Source organism: Erinaceus europaeus, chromosome 6 (genome assembly GCF_950295315.1).
Source record: "Erinaceus europaeus chromosome 6, mEriEur2.1, whole genome shotgun sequence".
Lineage (NCBI taxonomy): Eukaryota > Metazoa > Chordata > Mammalia > Eulipotyphla > Erinaceidae > Erinaceus > Erinaceus europaeus.
Genome location: NC_080167.1, coordinates 67,386,670 through 67,404,851, shown reverse-complemented (window position 1 = coordinate 67,404,851; position 18,182 = coordinate 67,386,670). Strand labels below are relative to the sequence as shown.

At 41.0% G+C, this 18,182-nt stretch overlaps 1 protein-coding gene across 5 annotated transcripts in view; it reads left to right on the top strand.

Moving 5' to 3' along the window:
- DNAH14 (dynein axonemal heavy chain 14) overlaps window positions 1–18,182 on the top strand; it is a 283,313-nt gene that overhangs the window by 113,336 nt on the left and 151,795 nt on the right. For all 5 annotated transcript variants that reach the window (XM_060192438.1, XM_060192437.1, XM_060192440.1 and 2 more), the window contains 6 exons: window positions 3,452–3,586; window positions 4,770–4,985; window positions 8,995–9,085; window positions 11,102–11,310; window positions 11,754–11,997; window positions 16,594–16,672. In XM_060192438.1, the coding sequence (XP_060048421.1) occupies window positions 3,452–3,586; window positions 4,770–4,985; window positions 8,995–9,085; window positions 11,102–11,310; window positions 11,754–11,997; window positions 16,594–16,672 (974 nt within the window). The remainder of the gene's footprint in view (window positions 1–3,451; window positions 3,587–4,769; window positions 4,986–8,994; window positions 9,086–11,101; window positions 11,311–11,753; window positions 11,998–16,593; window positions 16,673–18,182) is intronic.

The window sequence follows — 18,182 nt, the reverse complement described above, 5'->3', positions numbered from 1 at the left end:
AGAGATAGTATAATATCTCACTATAATATTCATCAAGGTAAAGTAGTTTATTAACTAACTCCCTAGACTTTGCTATTTGATGCTTTGCTTAAACTCTCAAAAAGTCATTCTTTTTTATAGTTTTTTTCTTTTTTGTTTTTTTAATCTTTTAATTTAATTTAATTTATTACTGGTTAGAGACAGAGAGAAATTGAGAGGGGAGGGGAAGGTAGAGAAGGAGAGAGACAGAGACACCTGCAGCCCTGCTTCAGCACTCGTTTCCCCCCTGCAGGTGGGGACCAGGGGCTTGAACCTGGGTCCTTGCGCACTGTAATGTGTGCGCTTAACCAGGTGCACCACCACCTGGCCCCTATCTTTTTCATTTCTACCCCTTTCATACAAAATTATTTTTTAAATGTTCAAGTGTGGTAGTCTTTTAAGTGTCCTTTCTCCACATTTGAACCATGTGGACTAGCATCAAATTGTGCACTTGCCTAGTGGCTAGCAAAATTGTGCGCTTTTTATGTTAACTAGTCACCTGAGTTTTCCATGAATTACCATACAAAAATGTGCCGATTTTTCAGTTACTTTGCTTCTCTTTCTATTAGTAAATGTGTAGACTTAAAATCATGTACTTTCTGTCATATTTATTTAGTGCTTATATACAGTGCAACCATGTCCTCTTCTCCAAGTGTTGGCAGCTAAGAAATGCACATGCTGTCTAGCTGTGCGTATATTGATGATACGTCAGAGCTATAAAAAGTCAGTCCGCTGGTGATTTTCTTGGCTTATGTGGGGTAGAGAACCATTTTCTTGTAAGGGCCATTTGGATATTTACAATGTCATGGATCATAAAAAATAATCAAGTTTAGAATGAGCACTTAAGGGCTGGGGATATAGCAGAATGGTTCCGTAAAACACTCTCATGTCGGAGGCTCTGGGGTCTCAGGTTCAATCCCCAGCACCACAGTAAGCCAGAGCTGAGCAGTGCCTTCCTCCCCCCCCCCCCATATTCTTTAAAATTAGCACTGCATTTCCCTGTAGACAAAGCTGCAGTTGCTTTAGCAGGGCCAGACCTGGCTTGTGTCCTATTTTTAGAAATACTTTTTACTCTATTTCATAAAGTTATTTTCTAAATATAGTAATTAAACAAATGCTGAGGGTGTTGTCCAGTATCACCAGAATAGCTGTAGGAAAAGAAAAGAGCTTTACTGGCAAGAAAGTAACTTAGAAGCTGGGAAGCGAATCTGAGCCGTGTTTGGGCCTAGTTTTGCCTCCGGCGTAGAGCAGCGAGCACCCGTCCGGCTTCTGCGCACAGGGAGCCAAGCCTAGGTGCCCCTAGGACTCTTCAACGAAAGCCGAAAGCCGACAACTTAGCCTCCGAAAGTGAAGTGAGGGCTGACGTTTCTCCTGGTTGCGTACCTGGCACTCCCTCGTGCAAGGCCATGATGCCAGCTTAGCTGCACGCACTGGAACGTAGAATTGCTCTTCGGCAGTGCACCTAGCCAGTTAGAGAGCAGGACCATCAGACCAGAGAGTCACAGAGGCTGCGTGAGAGGGCAGGGCAGAAACGGGAATGCAAAGGTATTTCAACATCATCTGCATGTTGGGATTCCATGGTCACTATTTAGTTAAAATGGTCACCTCCTTAGTGCTGTTAGCAGTAGTCCAGAGCAGATGGTGAGGACCCACCCTGACACGCTAAGGGTTTTAGCACCAGATCCCTTTACCGCTTGTCTTGTTTGGGCTCCTGTAACTAATGCCGGGAGTGGGTAGACTAAACAAAGATGCTTATTTTATTCTCACAGACCTGGAGGCTGGGGTATCTAAGAGCAAAGAGCAGACGCTTTTGGTTCCTGGGGAAAGCCTTCTTCCAAGTCACTGTGTCCTCAGATGGTAGACAGAATGAGCTCAGGCCTCCCTTCCTCTTCCAATAGAATGACTAATCCCACCATGGGGTGCCACCTTCCTGACTTCATGTAGACCTCATCGCCTGTCCTGGGTGCCACCTCCAATCCCAGTCACATGAAGTGTTGGGGCTTCAGTGTTTGAATGTTAGGGAGGTAGAAGCATACAGTCCATAACATGAAGAGGTAGGGTGATTGTGAGTATGGTGAGAAAAGAAGATGAACTTGAGCAAAATTCCTGTAGAAAGGGAGGGGAGGAGGGCCAGGTGGTGGGTCTCTTGGTAGAGCACATGTTACCATGTGCAAGGACCTGGGTTCAAGCCCATGGTCCCCACCTGCAGAGAGAAAGCTACATGTATGCTGGAGCAGTGCTGTAGACGCCTCTCTTTCTGTCTCTCTCTCTCTCTCTCCCTCCCTCCCTTCCTCCCTCCCTCTGTAAAAAGTGACCACCAGGACCTGCCAACACCCATGTTCACCGGGGAAGCAATTACAGAAGCCAGACCTTCCACCTTCTGCATCCCATAATGACCTTGGGTCCATGCTCCCAGAGGGATAACGAATAGGAAAGCTATCAGGGGAGGGGATGGGATACAGAGTTCTGGTGGTGGGAATTGTGTGGAGTCATACCCCTCTTATCCTATGGTCTTGTCAGTATTTCCATTTTATAAATAAAAATTTAAAAAAGAATTAAATAAAAATACCTCCATGCAGAAATTAAGTGGCTGTAATTATTCATGTATCTAAAAGCCTGTCTTGGTTAATTACTTAAAGTTTTAAGAAGTCTGGGGTGTATTAAGAAGAGGCTTAATAATAATAATAAAGAAAATAACCACCAGGAATTGTGCAGGCACCAAGTCCCAGAGATAACCCTAGTGACAAAAAAAAAAAAAAAAAAAAACTGCTGAAGGGATGTAAAAGACAAATACTTTGTTATGGTCAGTCAGCGCATAGTAGTTTTTAATAACTAGACTAGAGCAAAGAAGAGAAGCAGCAAGCACAAAATGAAGACACAGATTAGCGCACATTGATTTGAAAATTCTGTGAACTGTCCAGATAGAAACGGTTAGTAAGCCATTCAAGTTTTTGCTCTAGAACTTAGAAAAGACAGAGAAAAGTGTATATACACTAGAATACTTTAGAATTCATTAGAATTCAGGTCATAATTAAAGACATTCAAATTGATACAGTTAGATAGGGAGAATAGAGACGAAGATAAATTAAGGAAGGCTAACATTAGAAAGTCATCTTTCAAAAGAGAAAAACAGAGGCAAGAAAAGCTCAGATACGTCATCTTATAGAAAGAGTTTTAATAAACAAGAAAAGTGAGAAAGCATCAAGATTTGAATTTTTCCTTGGAAATTTAAATAGAGGACATTTCTGGTGGCTTAAGTGTTAGCCTAGCCAGTGAGAACAGAATCAAGGTTATAAGGGCCCAGCTAATAATGTGAAGGGCGGCTCAGTGGATCGAGCCTGAGACACGCGTAGGTAGATACGAACCTTCAACTTGAGCTTAGCCCAGCTGTCAGCAAGCCCAGCTAAACCACAGATCTGCTGTTTTGTTCCAGGCTTATGTTGGTGTGATGCTAGTGGGGCCATCAGGTGGCGGAAAGACGACAGCCAGAAGAATTTTAGAGAAAACATTAGTGCTGTTACCCATCATAGACTGCCTGTCAGTACAGGAAATAGACTCGATTGCACAGGTATACGTCCTACTAACTATCTCTGTGTTCAGATCTTATTTTATATACATAAATACATTTTATATCCTCCTTAGATAAGAATAGTCTTTAAAAAATGTTTCTTTAAAACTTTGGGACCCAGTTCCACAGTATCAAACCTGCAACTTGTGGAGTTTTGGTGGAAAGGCTGAGGCCTTACCTCAGTACCATCTCCCAGACCCGGTGAGGACAGTCTTGACTCCAGCCCTGGTCCTCAGGGCATCATGGCCAAGTTGGCGCTCTGCCAGGGGGCCTGGCTCCTGCTTCTAGGCATTCCTCCGCGTCAAATTTGGCATATGTCCTTCCATTGTCATTGTGTTTGGAGTCTTGGCTCATTTTATGAAATAGAATTTAATGTCTTTCTTACATTTTAACTATTTACTGTAATGGAGTTCTGTTGATAGATTAATGGTGTTTTCCTTGAGTTTCTAGAATAACTACTTTTTCATGATATAGTTATGCCTATTCTTAGATCCCAGTAAATAGTATGTATTTCAGTTACCTTATTTAAAGATTCACTGCTTGTAATATATTCCAAAACTCTTAGATAGGTTCTCAGTTATATGAATTTTTATGTAATGTCTTGCCTCGGGATCATTGATGTCATAGTTTACCAAGAGAACTTAATTACTTCTTAAGCAGTTACTATAATTAATAACAGGCACGAATTATTACTGCAATAAAACTAGTTAGTATTTATGGGGTACTACAATAGGACTACATACAGGCTAAGAGACTTTTACTTGAATTATTTTACTTAATCCTTACAAAAACTCCTGTGACTAGGAATGTTTTTAATTTCAAAGAATATTTTGAAGATTAGCTCACCTACTTTATGCTATAAGAGAAAGACCAGAACACAATTATTTATATATATATATATATATATATATATATATATATATATATATACACATATATATATATTGTTTATTATTGAGAGAGAAACAAAGCCAGTGTCACTCTGACATCTCATACCTGGGATTCGTCATGCCTGCGGGTATCATGACTAGTTTTTATTTCCTAAATCTGTTTTTACTGTTCCTTGAAAATTGTTACCCATATAGAGAACCTTTCTTTGTAGTGGTTTAAAAGGCCTCTCCCATAACTCTTTGCAAAAGCATTAACTGATCGTACCACATATACCACACTGGATTTTCCTCAGGTCACAGCAAGAAGAGGCAAGGTGGACTCCTGTATTATAAACCCTAAGTGCGTCACTTTCAATGAGCTGTATGGGAAGCTGGACCCTAACACGATGGAGTGGACTGATGGGCTGTTATCGGCAACCCTTAGGAACTATGTGTATTCAAACACTTTGAGGTACTCAAAGAAAGACACTGACCTCGGGGAGAAGTTAAGAAGTTCAAATGTATCTAATGTAAGTTTCCTCTGGGATGAGAATTTATTTCTACCTGACTCTTTTGGGTTACTTCATCTATGAGTCTGTCTGCCCAACTACCAGTGTTAAATTATTATTAGGTGCTAGTATAAAAGTATAATTTGAAAACACTAGAATCAGTTGGAAACAAAAAAAATGGCAAGGCATAAAAAAGAAAAAAAAAAACAGAAAATACACTCTTGGGCTTTTAAGTGGTCAGTAAACCACAGAATGAAGTTTAGGCTGCTTGCTTTTAATATACACAACATAACTGAGGTGTACGTGGTGTCCTAGGGATTATGGCGCCACTAATAGAAATTACAAATGAACAAAGTTGATTATAAACTACACACAAAATTACTTCTTTAAAAAATATTTATTTATTCTCTTTTGTTGCCCTTGTTGTTTTATTGTTGTAGTTAGGATTGTTGTTGTTATTGATATCATCGTCGCTAGATAGGACAGAGAGAAATGGAGAGAGGAGGAGAAGACAGAGAGGGGGAGAGAAAGACAGACACCTGCAGACCTGCTTCACTGCCTGTGAAGCAACTCCCCTACGGGGGGGGGGGGGGGGGGAGGCGGAGGCTCGAACCAGGATCCTTAAACTGGTCCTTGTGCTTTGTACCACGTGCGCTTAACCCACTGCGCTACCACCTGACTCCCACAAAATTACTTTTAACACCAAAGCTAATAAATTGTTTGATATATAATCCGTCAATTAATGATTAGAAAAAATGTTAAGTTGTATTCTCAGTAATAGTATGTAGAAAATACTTGTAAATTTCATTAACTAAAATATATTAAAGAAAAGATTTTGAAACTAAACAAATCAGAAGTAATTTTACTAGGAAAATAATATTCCATAGTTATTCATAAGCCTGTGAAATAGAAGTTCATACAGTGTCTGAGAATCATTTGGGGGACAATAAGATTTTAACTAGATTTTCTCTTGATTCAGAAATCCACTTCCAAAAATTTATTCTCAGGGAGATTAATGTTTCATTGAATGCTTGCTATCATAGTGACACAAGACTGTTTTTTTCCTTCAAATTTTTTTAAATTGATAAAATAGAAATATTGACAAGATTATAGGATAAGAGGGGTGCATTTCCACACAGTGCCCACCTCCAGAGCTCCATATCCAGTCCCCTCCCATGATAGCTTCCCTGTTTTTTATCCTTCTGGGACTATGGACCCAGCAAAGCTAACCTTGTCAGACAAAGTAAGGACTACAAGACTGTTTGCTCTCAAACAGAGAAAATAGTTATGCAGTAGTCATTAGTGTTATGCTTACTTTTACTATCCATGAAAGCAAGTTTTATGAATACATTCTGTTATATCTGCTAATATTTTATTCACAACTTTTCATAGCCTAAGATCATTCTGGTATGTTGATAGATACTTACAAACAAACACATAACAGCCTCCCTTTGAACCTTCAGTCTCTGTTGTGTGTTTGGGTGCAAATGATTAACTTATAATTGTCCTTGGTGGGCTATCGTTCTAACGTATCTGAAAAATCGTCTCTGTCCCACTTTAATAAGAAAATTACTGTGCATGTAGGGAGGCCTATACTTAGGTGTCTTCGTACATTCCGTTGACATAGGACAATGATACAGTTTTAATTACAGTGAAGTCAGAGTATAGTTCAGTGTGTCATTTATCGTAGATTTTGACATCCCGAAGAGTTATCCCACTTCCTTAGTGCTCTCTTTCGGTGTTTATTTCACAACTAGTCTGTAATATATGTTTGGTTTCCTCTCTGATACAAGGACTGAAATTTTTTGAAGTTTCTTAAGCTACTGTGATCTTTTTATTGCTGCTGGTTTTACTATGATTGCAGTAAGTGACAGTTTTAGTGTAGTTGGTTGGAGGAGATTGTCTATGCGGTCTCTGTTATTTTAGAATATTCAGATATTTATTTTGTAGTCTAATATATTGTTAATTTAAAAAAAATACTTTTGGAGCTAACAAAAAGCATGCTATTCTGGGCTGGAGAGATAGCCAACATACTATTACCTTCATTTTCTACTACTATTTCATTTTCTATTACTTTATCATAAGTTAAAGGTGTTAATTTGTGCTGTAATGTAAACATGACTGAAAGACCTAGAAAAAAAAGAAAAGAACAAAGGGACCCCCATGGCAAACAAAAGGCACCAAGTAATAAAAACCTGGGTGGAAATAAATAACATTGAAAACAGAAAAACAGTGCAAAAGGCCAATGAAGTGAGCAGCTGGTTCTTTGAAAGAGTAAATAAAACTGAGAAATCCTTGAACACACACACACACACACACACACACACACACACACACACCCTGAGGGAGAAGGCCCAAATAAATCCTATTGTAAATGAAAGGGTAGGTATCACAACAGGCACCATCAAAATGTAAAATTTCTCACGAGGCTTTTATGTTACCAAGCTAGAGAACAGGAAAAGATGCACAAGTTCCTAGATGTACAGTCTTGCAAGCCTGAGCCAGGAGGGGCTGAAAGACATGGATAAGTAAGCCACAACCAAAGAAATTGGGGTAGTCTTCAAAGTCTCCCGGGTAACAATACCAGGGAGTCCAGGCCCAGACAGCTTTACAGTTGAGTTCTAGAAAACCTTTAAGAAAGAGCTACGATTATTTTACAAGCTCTTAAGAAAATCAAGGACACAGAAATTTTCTCTACCACCTATGAGGCCAACATCATCCTGATACCAAAAACAGAGACACAAGAGGAAAAAAAAAAAAAAAGCGAAGCAAACAACTATAGACCAATAACTCTGACGAACAAAGATGCTCAGATACTGAACAAAATCCACACAAACTAGAGAAGCCACACATTAAAAAGGTTGTACATCATTGCCAAGGGGTATTACCCCAGGGGTGCAAGGCTGGCCCCAGTATATGTTCATCAGTACGTGCGACCCACCACACCAATCAGAACAAAACCAGAAATCAGAGGCCAGGCGGTGGTGCACCTGGTTAAATGCATGCACGCACTACAGTGCGTGAGGACCCAGGTTCAAGCCCCTGGTCCTCACCTGCAGGGTGGCTGCAGCTGACTGTCACTCTCCTTCTCAATTTCTCTATGCCTCTGTCCAATAATAAATAAATAAAAATATTGAAAAGAAAACCAAAATCATATGATTATTTCAGTTGTTACAGAGAGAGTCTTTGACCAGATTCAATGTCCTTTCATGATCAAAATAGTATCCAATTAGCTATTTTTTTAAAAAAGATTGAATGTGTTATATATGAAAGAATTTTACCAGAGAGAGAGAGAGGATGATTGATTGAGAAGCCAAAGCACCACTCTGGTCCACGCTGTGCCAGGAATCGATCTGGGAGCCTCGGGTGTGAAAGTGCAGTTTTCTACCAGTGGAGCCATTCCTCGAGCCACAGGGCACTGACTTTTATGTGCCCTAAAGTTTAAAAATTCTATCATAAAGAGAGAAGGTAGAAAATATATACCAAAACGTCAATCTGTAAACATCACAAAGTGCATAGAACTTCTGTTTTCTCCTTTTTATTTTTTTATTAGTAGAGTGCTGTGTAATAGGCATGTATTATCATATAAGGAAAAAATAGCATGAAAGAATTTGCTGAAAGGATCTGATTTGTAGTCGGTGCTCAGCCAAACTGTATCATGTTGGTTCCATATCGATATTTTCAGCTAGAGAACCTTACACCTTTCTACTTTTATTGCTGAAGAATGTCCGCTGAAACATAGTCCACTTGGGCCCAGGTGGTGGCGCACCTGGTTGAGCTACAGTGCGCAAGGACCCAGGTTCAAGCCCCCAGCCTCTGCCTGCAGGGGGAAAGCTTCACAAGTGGTGAAGCAGGGCTACAGATGTCTCTCTGTCTCTCTCCCTCTTTATCAGCCCCTTACCTCTCAATTTCTGATTGTCTCTATCCAGTAAGTAAATAAAGATAATTAAAAAATATATCTTTAAAAATATATAGTTGACTTGAGTGAGGAAGTAAATAAAATTTTTAACACAAAATTACATTGTTTTAGGTTTTCAAACTTGATTCTTCTGATATAACAGATACAGATAACATTTTCAAGACGGAGATGGAGAAGTATACTGAAGTTGCAGCAAGTCAGAGTAAGTATTTGTATTGAATTCAATTAAGATTATTTTTTTTAACTTTCTTTTTGTTATCTTTATTTATTGCATAGAGACAGCCAGACAAGGAAAGGGGTGATAGAGAGAGACAGAGGGACACCTGCAGCACTGCTTCACCACTCATGAAGCATCCCCCCTGCAGGTGGGGACCAGGGGCTCGAACCTGGGTCCTTGCGCATTGTAACATGTGCACTCAACCAGGTGTGCCACCACCCCGCCCCTCAATTAAGATTATTAATTAGCACATAATAAAAAACGAACCAGTATGAGCTTTAAGAAACATTTTGATTAGTGCTCTTTTGTCCTTATACTATCTGTTTTCCTCATGTGTTTAAAATTTGTATAATACCGTGAGTCGGGCTGTAGCTCAGCGGGTTAAGTGCAGGTGGCACAAAGCACAAGGACCGGCATAAGGATCCCGGTTCGAGCCCTGGCTCCCCACCTGCAGGGGAGTCGCTCCACAGGCGGTGAAGCAGGTCTGCAGTCTCTCCCCCTCTCTGTCTTCCCCTCCTCTCTCCATTTCTCTCTGTCCTATCCAACAACGACGACATCAATAACTACAACAATAAAACAACAAGGGCAACAAAAGGGAATAAATAAATAAATAAATATAAAATAAAATTTAAAAAAATTTAATAAAAAAATTTGTATAATATCACCACATATTATAGCATATGCACATATAATTATATTCTGTGAATGCCAAGGTCTGTAGAGCTTTTCCTGTTTATGAATGACCATTAATATCTCACAAGAACCAAATAGCTACTAAGCAGAAATAAATAGTTTCTAAGTGGGAACAAAGGCAGCCTGTAGTAGCCTCATCTCTGAACACTTAACGGTGCAAAGCCCTGCAAGCCGACACATTCCCCTAAAATGAACTGCACGTTCATTGATTATATGCCAGGCACTTCGCTGTGTGTCAGGAACACAGAGCATATGGCCAATGAAGACTGTGAGGTCTGTTTGCAAAATGAGCTGAAGCCCTGACCAGTGCTTTCTCTACCCTAAGCTGAACCCACAGCTACCAGATAGCTCCCTGAATCTGGGGGGAAAAAAAGAGCCTTCTGCTTTCATGGGAAGTTTTCGTGTGTCACCTGGCACTGGTTAGTTAGGTAGAGCTCGGCGACATTAAGTTTCGCCAGAGGGTTTTGAGACCATTCCCAAGGCAGGTAGTTCAGTCAGTCATAACACTGATAGCCCGCTGGACTCTCACGTGACCTCCTCTTATTCCTCTGCGATACTTTGATATCTTTCTCGGGCCTATTTGTTATTTCCCGATTGACCAATGTAAACCTCCCCGATTTTGAGTAATAGATGTTCTGACGCTGTTGAGCAAGGTAGAGGTGCTCAGTATAAATGGGGGAGGGGGGGACTGGGTGGTAGCACACCAGGTTAAGTGCACACAGTGCAGAGTTCAACAACAGGCTCAAGGATCCTGGTTTGAGCCCAAGGCTTCCCACCTGGGGGGGGGGGGGCTGTTTCACAGGCGGTGAAGCAGGTCTGTAGGTGTCTATCTGTCCCTTCCCCTCTCTGTCTTTCCCCTCCTCTCTCCATTTCTCTCTCTGTCCTATCCAACAACAATGCCAGCAACAACAATGGAAAAAAGATAGCCTCCAGGAGCAGTGGATTCGTAGTGCAGGCTCTAAGCCCCAGTGACAACCTTGGAGGCAAAAAATAAAAATAAAGGGAAAACTGTTATTATGGAGAGGTAAACTTCATTCACCTTTCTCCTACACAGACTTTAAAGCCTGATTATACAGCGCAGCAACCTACAAATATGAAAGCAGCATTTAAAACACTTGAGGGTGTGGTATGAATGGTGAGTCGCATTTAACAGATAGCAGAGACTACATGTAAATGCATTCTGGTATTTTCCAGGATATCATTTTCGCCTTAATTTTCATTTTCTGAGTGAAATAGAAAATTGACAAGATTGTAATGAAAGAACATCTCAGTTACCCTCACTTGTCTTAAAAATGTTTTTCTCTCCAGACTTGGATTGGCAGTGGATTATACTGGATGGCCCAGTAGATAACTCGTGGACAGAGCATTTAAACTCTGTGCTAGATGACACGAAGACATTGTGTCTAGCAAACAGTGAAAGAATCACTTTAAATGAAAAAATACGAGTGATTTTCGAAGTGGACAGTCTCTCTGAGGCCTGTCCTGCTATTGTCAGCCGATGTGCTATGATCTATATGGTGAGTTTTGAAGAGCAAAAAATTTCACCAAGGGGAATGTATTGCTTGGGATAATAACTAATCATTATCTATATCATTTTTATGCTTTTTTTTTAAATTGGGGGACTAATGTTTTACAGTCTACTGTAAATACAATAGTTTGTACATGCATAACATTTCCCAGTTTTCCACATATCAGTACAACCACCACTAGGTCCTCCGCCATCATGTTCCAGGACCTGAACCCTTCCCCCCACTCACCCCAGAGTCTTTTACTTTGGTGCAATACACCAAACAAAAAAAATTTTTAAAGAAAAATAATTCTTTAAGCTATTTTTATCTCTTTTTCTTCAATGAATGATAATTCTAAACCACATTTGGTGGGGGGTTGTGATAAAGTAAAAAGATAGCTTATGAGCTCTGTCTTTTTATTTATTTATATAAAGGCATCTTTTCGTTGTTAGGATCCTGTCGACCTAGGATGGGAGCCTTATGTTAAGTCATGGCTTTCAAAAATGTCTAAAACCATCAGTCAATCAGGAGTAGATTGTCTTGAATTCATGATTAAAAACAGTGTCGCAGAAGGACTGCAGTTTATAAGGAAGCATCAAAAATGCCAGCCATTTCCTGTCCAGGACATAACACTTGTCACAACTCTCTGCAGAATCCTTGAAGCTTTCTTTGAATTCATCTGTAAAACTGAGCACAGTGAGTGTCTCCCCACTCTAGTCATATGTATGTGATGCACCTTAGTGAGTGAGATGACGGGCACTTAGCACTTTCTAGTAGATTTCATAAAATAAAGACAAAGGCCGGGAACTATTAGTCTACTTGAAATACCAGGAGGCATTTTTTTTTGGAACGCCTTTGTTTGGAACAAACTAAAACTCAGCTGGAGAGAAGCATACCACAAGGTAAATTAATATCACACATAGATGTTGAAAATTTAACAGAAAATGAATATTGGAGTTTTTAGAGGGCCTCTTTCAAAAGAGAATATTTTCTCTGTGATTTAAAGATGTCAGAAATAGAAATAGTGGGAACTATTTTATTATTTTTTAATTATTTTTGAGATTGGTAGTGGGTTACAAGATTGTAATTGTAAGATTACAGATCATCATGCAGCTTCTCAATAGAGACTAAAGATTCTTTACACACACACACACACACACACACACACACACAAACACACATACACACATATATACACATGCATTTTTCTTTTTTTTTTTTTTAGCCAGAGCACTGCTCAACTCTTGTTTATGATGGGTTGGGGGGATTGAACCTGGGACTTCAAAGCCCTCAGGCATGAGAATCTCTTTGCATAACCATTATGCCATATCCCCTGCCCCCCCCCATAATGTTTATAATGGAAAATTTTGTCACATTTTTATGTTACCGTAACAGAAAAAATTGATTTTGCAAGACTTTAGAAACCCAGAACTAGCCAGCATCATTCTGACAATCACCCTCCTACCCCCTGCAATATGTTCTTATATCACATACTCTTCCCCAACATTCTCAGCTAGGCTATAAAATGACAGGGGCCAGAGCAAGGCAGGTTGGAAACATAGAAGTTACTTGGCTCTCAAGTTCTTTTTTTTTTTTTAATTTTTTATTTAAGAAAGGATTAATGAACAAAAACATAAGGTAGGAGGGGTACAACTCCACACAATTCCCACCACCCAGTCTCCATAACCCACTCCCTCCCATGATAGCTTTCCCATTCTCTAGCCCTCTGGGAGCATGGACCCAGGGTCATTGTGGGTTGCAGAAGGTAGAAGGTCTGGCTTCTGTAATTGCTTCCCCGCTGAACATGGGCGTTGACTGGTCGGTCCATACTCCCAGTCTGCCTCTCTCTTTCCCTAGTAGGGTGGGTCTCTGGGGAAGCTGAGCTCCAGGACACATTGGTGGGGTCTTCAATCCAGGGAAGCCTGGCCGGCATCCTGGTGGCATCTGGAACCTGGTGATTGAAAAGAGAGTTAACATACGAAGCCAAACAATTTGTTGAGCAATCATGGATCCCAAGCTTGGAATAGTGGAGAGGAAGTGTTAGGGAGGTACTCAATGCAAACTCTAGTGTACTTCTGCTTTCAGGTATATATTTTGCAGTAGTTTATGGATACGTGTGCACATAAACTCTCTCTCACAGAAACTGGTGTATATCTAGGTTATGGGACTTTGTTAGAAAGTGAACTACCTGAGATGAAATTAGAGTGTACTATAAAAGGAAAGGTCTCACCCGAGTAATGAAGCTGAAGGGTTGTCATTCCACACGTGAAGTCTCTGGACACAGTCTGAGGTGAAGCATGTTGAGGTGGCAATCGTTGCGTTGGTTAGGTTGTGATCGGCGGATACAATATTATTTGGTTTGGATTGGGAGACGCATACGGGAAAGTGGGCCCTATCCAATCTTTTGGTGGTGGGAATGGTGTTTATGTACACTCCTAGCAAAATGTAGACATATAAATCACTAGTTAATTAATATGAGAGGGGGAAAATCAGTTGTATGTCTCAAAGTTTCTCAAAACACAAACTGAATCTTTTTAATATATAGGCTGTGTATTTGATATGCGGACTCTCTCAAAAGCTTAGACCAAGTAAATTAGAAGCATCCAATAGCACAGCTATATACAAGATACTGGGTACTGTACAGCAAACCCTAACAAAAGGACTTTTCAAAGTTAACCCAATTACCAAATAATGTGATGATAACATTAACTATCGATTGTCTTTTTGAACCCTAAGACAGCAGGAACCTCACATCTCCACTATAGAGCCCCTACTTCGCTCAAGTTCTTTTTAAGCACTACCATTTGCGGTATTGGTTGTTTTGGGGTTCTTTTGTGGTTTTTTTTTCCTGCACCGGGGTCTCTCATATGTGAGATTTCACTATTCCTGAGTCAAATTTTTCATTCTATTTATTTCAGATAGAGAGGGGTGGAAAGAAACCTCCACTGGAGCCTCCTCCAGTGCAGTAACACTGCCATGTGGTGTCAGGGTGTGAGCCTGGGTCATGTACCTGGGAAAGACTTGCCATGCTGGGTCACCTACCTTTGGACCCTCCAATGCCTTTTTTTTTTTTTTTAATTTTATTTATAAAAAGGAAACACTGACAAAAACCATACGGTAAGAGAGGTTCAACTCCACATAATTCCCACTACCAGATCTCCGTATCCCATCCCCTCCCCTGATAGCTTTCCCATTCTTTATCCCTCTGGGAGCATGGACCCAGGATCATTATGGGGTGCAGAAGGTGGAAGGTCTGGCTTCTGTAATTGCTTTCCTGCTGAGCAATTACAGAAGCCAGCCTGCCTCTCTCGTTCCCTAGAGGGGCAGGGTTCTGGGGAAGTGGGGCTCCAGGACACATTGGTGGGGTCATCTGCCCACAGAAGTCCAGTTGGCATCATGCTAGCATTTGGAACCTGGTGGCTGACAATACCTTTTTAAGAAAATGATCAGCCTTATAGATAACAAGGGAGAAATTTCCTTTGACAACAGAATTTTTTTTCCCTTTATTTGGTGTATTAGTGGTTTACAGTAGACAGAAAATACAGTAGTTGGTGCACGTGTCGCATTTCTCAGTTTCCCACATAACAGTATAATCCCCCCACCTAGGCCTTCCCCTGCCACCGTGTTCCAGGACCTGGACACTCCCCCACCACCACCCCACCTTCCTCCCAGAGTCCTTTACCAGCACACCAACTCCAGTAACAGGATAGAATTTCTATCTAATGAAAAAGCAGGGCTCTTTTTCTGAATGGAGAGCTACACCAGTAGCTAGAATGTGCCGAGCACATGAGCTCTTGCAGAAGCTATTCAAGCCCTTGGCCACATATGCTGAACATACTCTGCTCCAATGTCTCCTACTCTTGGAGGTTCCATAACAGTGTAGCAATCACAGAAGTGTCCAGAAATGTGCACAGAGATCTGTATTTATAGCAGAATTATTTAAAATCATAAAGATAATAATGTGAATTCTGACCATAGAATTTCCTTGTAAACTAGAGTGTAACAAGATCACGTTAAAATATTTATTAAGAATGTTATATGAAGGTAGATTGAAAACAAAAAGCAGAATGTGAGCCCAAGTATCCTCAGTTTGTATTGAAGTTTGAATTTTAAAAATCACAAATTTCTGTGAGATGATAATGGAATGCTTCTACAAGAAGCATAGCGCCCACAAAGAGCCTGTGCTCTTTGTATATAAAGAAAGTACATAGGGGGCTGGGCGGTAGCACACCAGGTAAGTGCACATAATACAGAGCACAAGGACCGACCGGCTCAAGGATCCCAGTTCGAGCCCCGGCTCCCCACCTGCAGGGGGATCACTTCACAAGTGACGAAGCAGGTCTGCAGGTGTCTTTCTCTCCGCCTCTCTGTCTTCCTTTCCCCTCTCAACTTCTCTCTGTCTTGTCCAAAAAAAAAAAAAATAGCCACACACAGGAGTAGTGGATTTGTAGTACAGGCACTGAGCCCAGTGATAATCCTGGAGGCAAAAAAAAAAAAAGGAGAAGGAGAAGACAACAGGCTCAAAGGGAGAGTGGATAATCTTTACTCTTGAGTTCTTGTATGAATGGATAAGCTGGGCGGAAAGGCAGGGGATGGCGGGTAGGAGTGAGGCACCTACAGTCTGCACTTGTTTGTTTTTATCACCAGTTTACTGGAGCTCCTTTGCTGCATGACTCCACTGCTCCCTACAGACTCTATTTTTCTTTCTTTCTTTTTCCAGCTAGAGAGGCAGACACCGCAGCACACTACTCTTGAAGCTTCCCCTTTGCACGGTCTGTCTCATGGTGGCAGAGGTGTCTGACCCATAGCCTTATTCATGATGAGCTGTCTATCAGCTCAGCCCCTGTCCACTTAGAAATAAGCAAATGGCGCCTAGTGCAAAGCCTTGGGCTTTCCTGTTCAAGGCTTCTCTTTGCCAAGCCCCAGCTGTGACTAAGGCTGCAGTGCGCACCGTGTCTGGAAGTGGTCAGTGCAGTCCTTTTGTTTTCATTTTGGAACAGACTTGCACAGAGATGTCAGAATAGGACGAAGAAGAATCCGCACTTGAAATTTTACAATTCAGAGAAAATAGAAGTCAGTTCAGCCAGTCGCAAGCTCATTCTCTGTACCTCCTTTGCTCAGAAGGGTCCCTCCCACCGGGGTCAAAGAGGGAAACTGTGAGACTCGGCGTGACAGCAAGACGTCCCCTTCCAGCAGTCCGCCAGCCACGCAAGACTGAAGGCTAGCCCTCACTAATGAGCCAGCTACGGTGTACATCCACTACTTTGGGAATAATGTTCTTTTCTTTCTAAGGTGAAGACTTAAAGGATGTTTCAGCTGAGGACATAGTTCTGTCATCTTCCAAAGTTAAATTTAAGTACACAGGAAAAAGGTGAGTGACACTCATTCAACAAAGGAGTTCTTGGACTCCTTTCTGTTTGCTGTTCATATAGGTACAGGGCCGACCGCCCTTCAGTACATCACTGCTTTTGTGACTTCCTCTTACACTAATTTTATGACACTGGAGACTTCTTGTATTTCTTTTCTTTTTTTTAAAATATTTTATTTATTTATCTTCCTTTTTTTGTTGCCCTTGTTTTTTTTATCATTGTTGTGGTTATTATTATTGTTGTTATTGATGTTGTTGTCACTGGATAGGACAGAGAGAAAGGGAGAGAGGAGGGGAAGACAGAGATGGGGAGAGAAAGATAGACACCTGCAGACCTGCTTCACTGCTTGGGAAGCGACTCCCCTGCAGGTGGGGAGCCAGGGGCTCGAACCGGGATCTTTACACCAATTCTCAGAGTTTCACGCCATTTGCGCTTAACCCGCTGTACTACAACCCGACCCCCAGTTCTTGTATTTCTAATACAATAGCACCAAATTTTGACACATCTGTCCAGACTAAAAAAGTTGAGAAAGAATTAAAATTGATGTGAATTTATTTCATTAATGTCATTGATGAACAGAGGGAACATGTCAACCAGTTACCCCATATTTCTTAACTCTTAGTGTTGTGACTGGTGAAATCGGAGTAATAGTGTGATTGTTAGGAGCTAGGATAGTCCCCGGGCATAGTCAGCCCTCAAGAAGGTGTAGCTGTAGGAGTGAGGGCTCTAAAATTCGTCTGCTGTTCTGTAGGGCAGGACAGTCACTGCTGAAGTCGTCCTCTGACTCATTTTGAGCCCCTGAGACATTCACTTCACTTTTCCTTGCAAAGACAGAACATCAGATGTGAGGTTTTTACAGTGTCTGCCAACTCTGTCTTCAAGTTCATACACGTGTTTGCATCTTCAGTATCAACATCCTAGCTCTAATATTCACTATTTCTTGTGGGTACTGCAGCAGTAACCTCCTGATTAGTTTTCCCAGGTCTTCCATTCCATTTTAAGTAGACAATCGCATTGTTATTTTAATTATATTATATAGCATTAAGCTGTGAAAAATTTTAAATATGTGTAAGATACAAATAACAATGCATAAATACCCACGTACACACCACTCGGTTATAGAAAGACATTCATTTAACCCCCAGGCTCCCTGTGGGCCTCTCTAAATCTTGCACCATGCGGTGAGACAGCTGCTCACTTGGACCTGGTGTTTAATGACATATGCACAAGCAACATGTTTGTCACTTGTGTGGGGTCACTTTCTACGTTCTTCCATTACTTGTGGATTTCTGTTGTTGTTCACTACTAGGTGTCCTTGTTTCACATGTGCTCGGGAGTCTCTTCAGATGTTTTCACCATTATCTATAAATTCATTGTCAAGGTCCAAAGGTAGCTCACTTGGTAGGGTATGTGTTTGCCACGCGTGAAGCCCAGGCTTGAGTCTGCTACCAATCGTGAGTGCTTAGGCTCTGAAGGAAGTTCCATTGCTGCCATATCTCTCCAGCTGTTTAT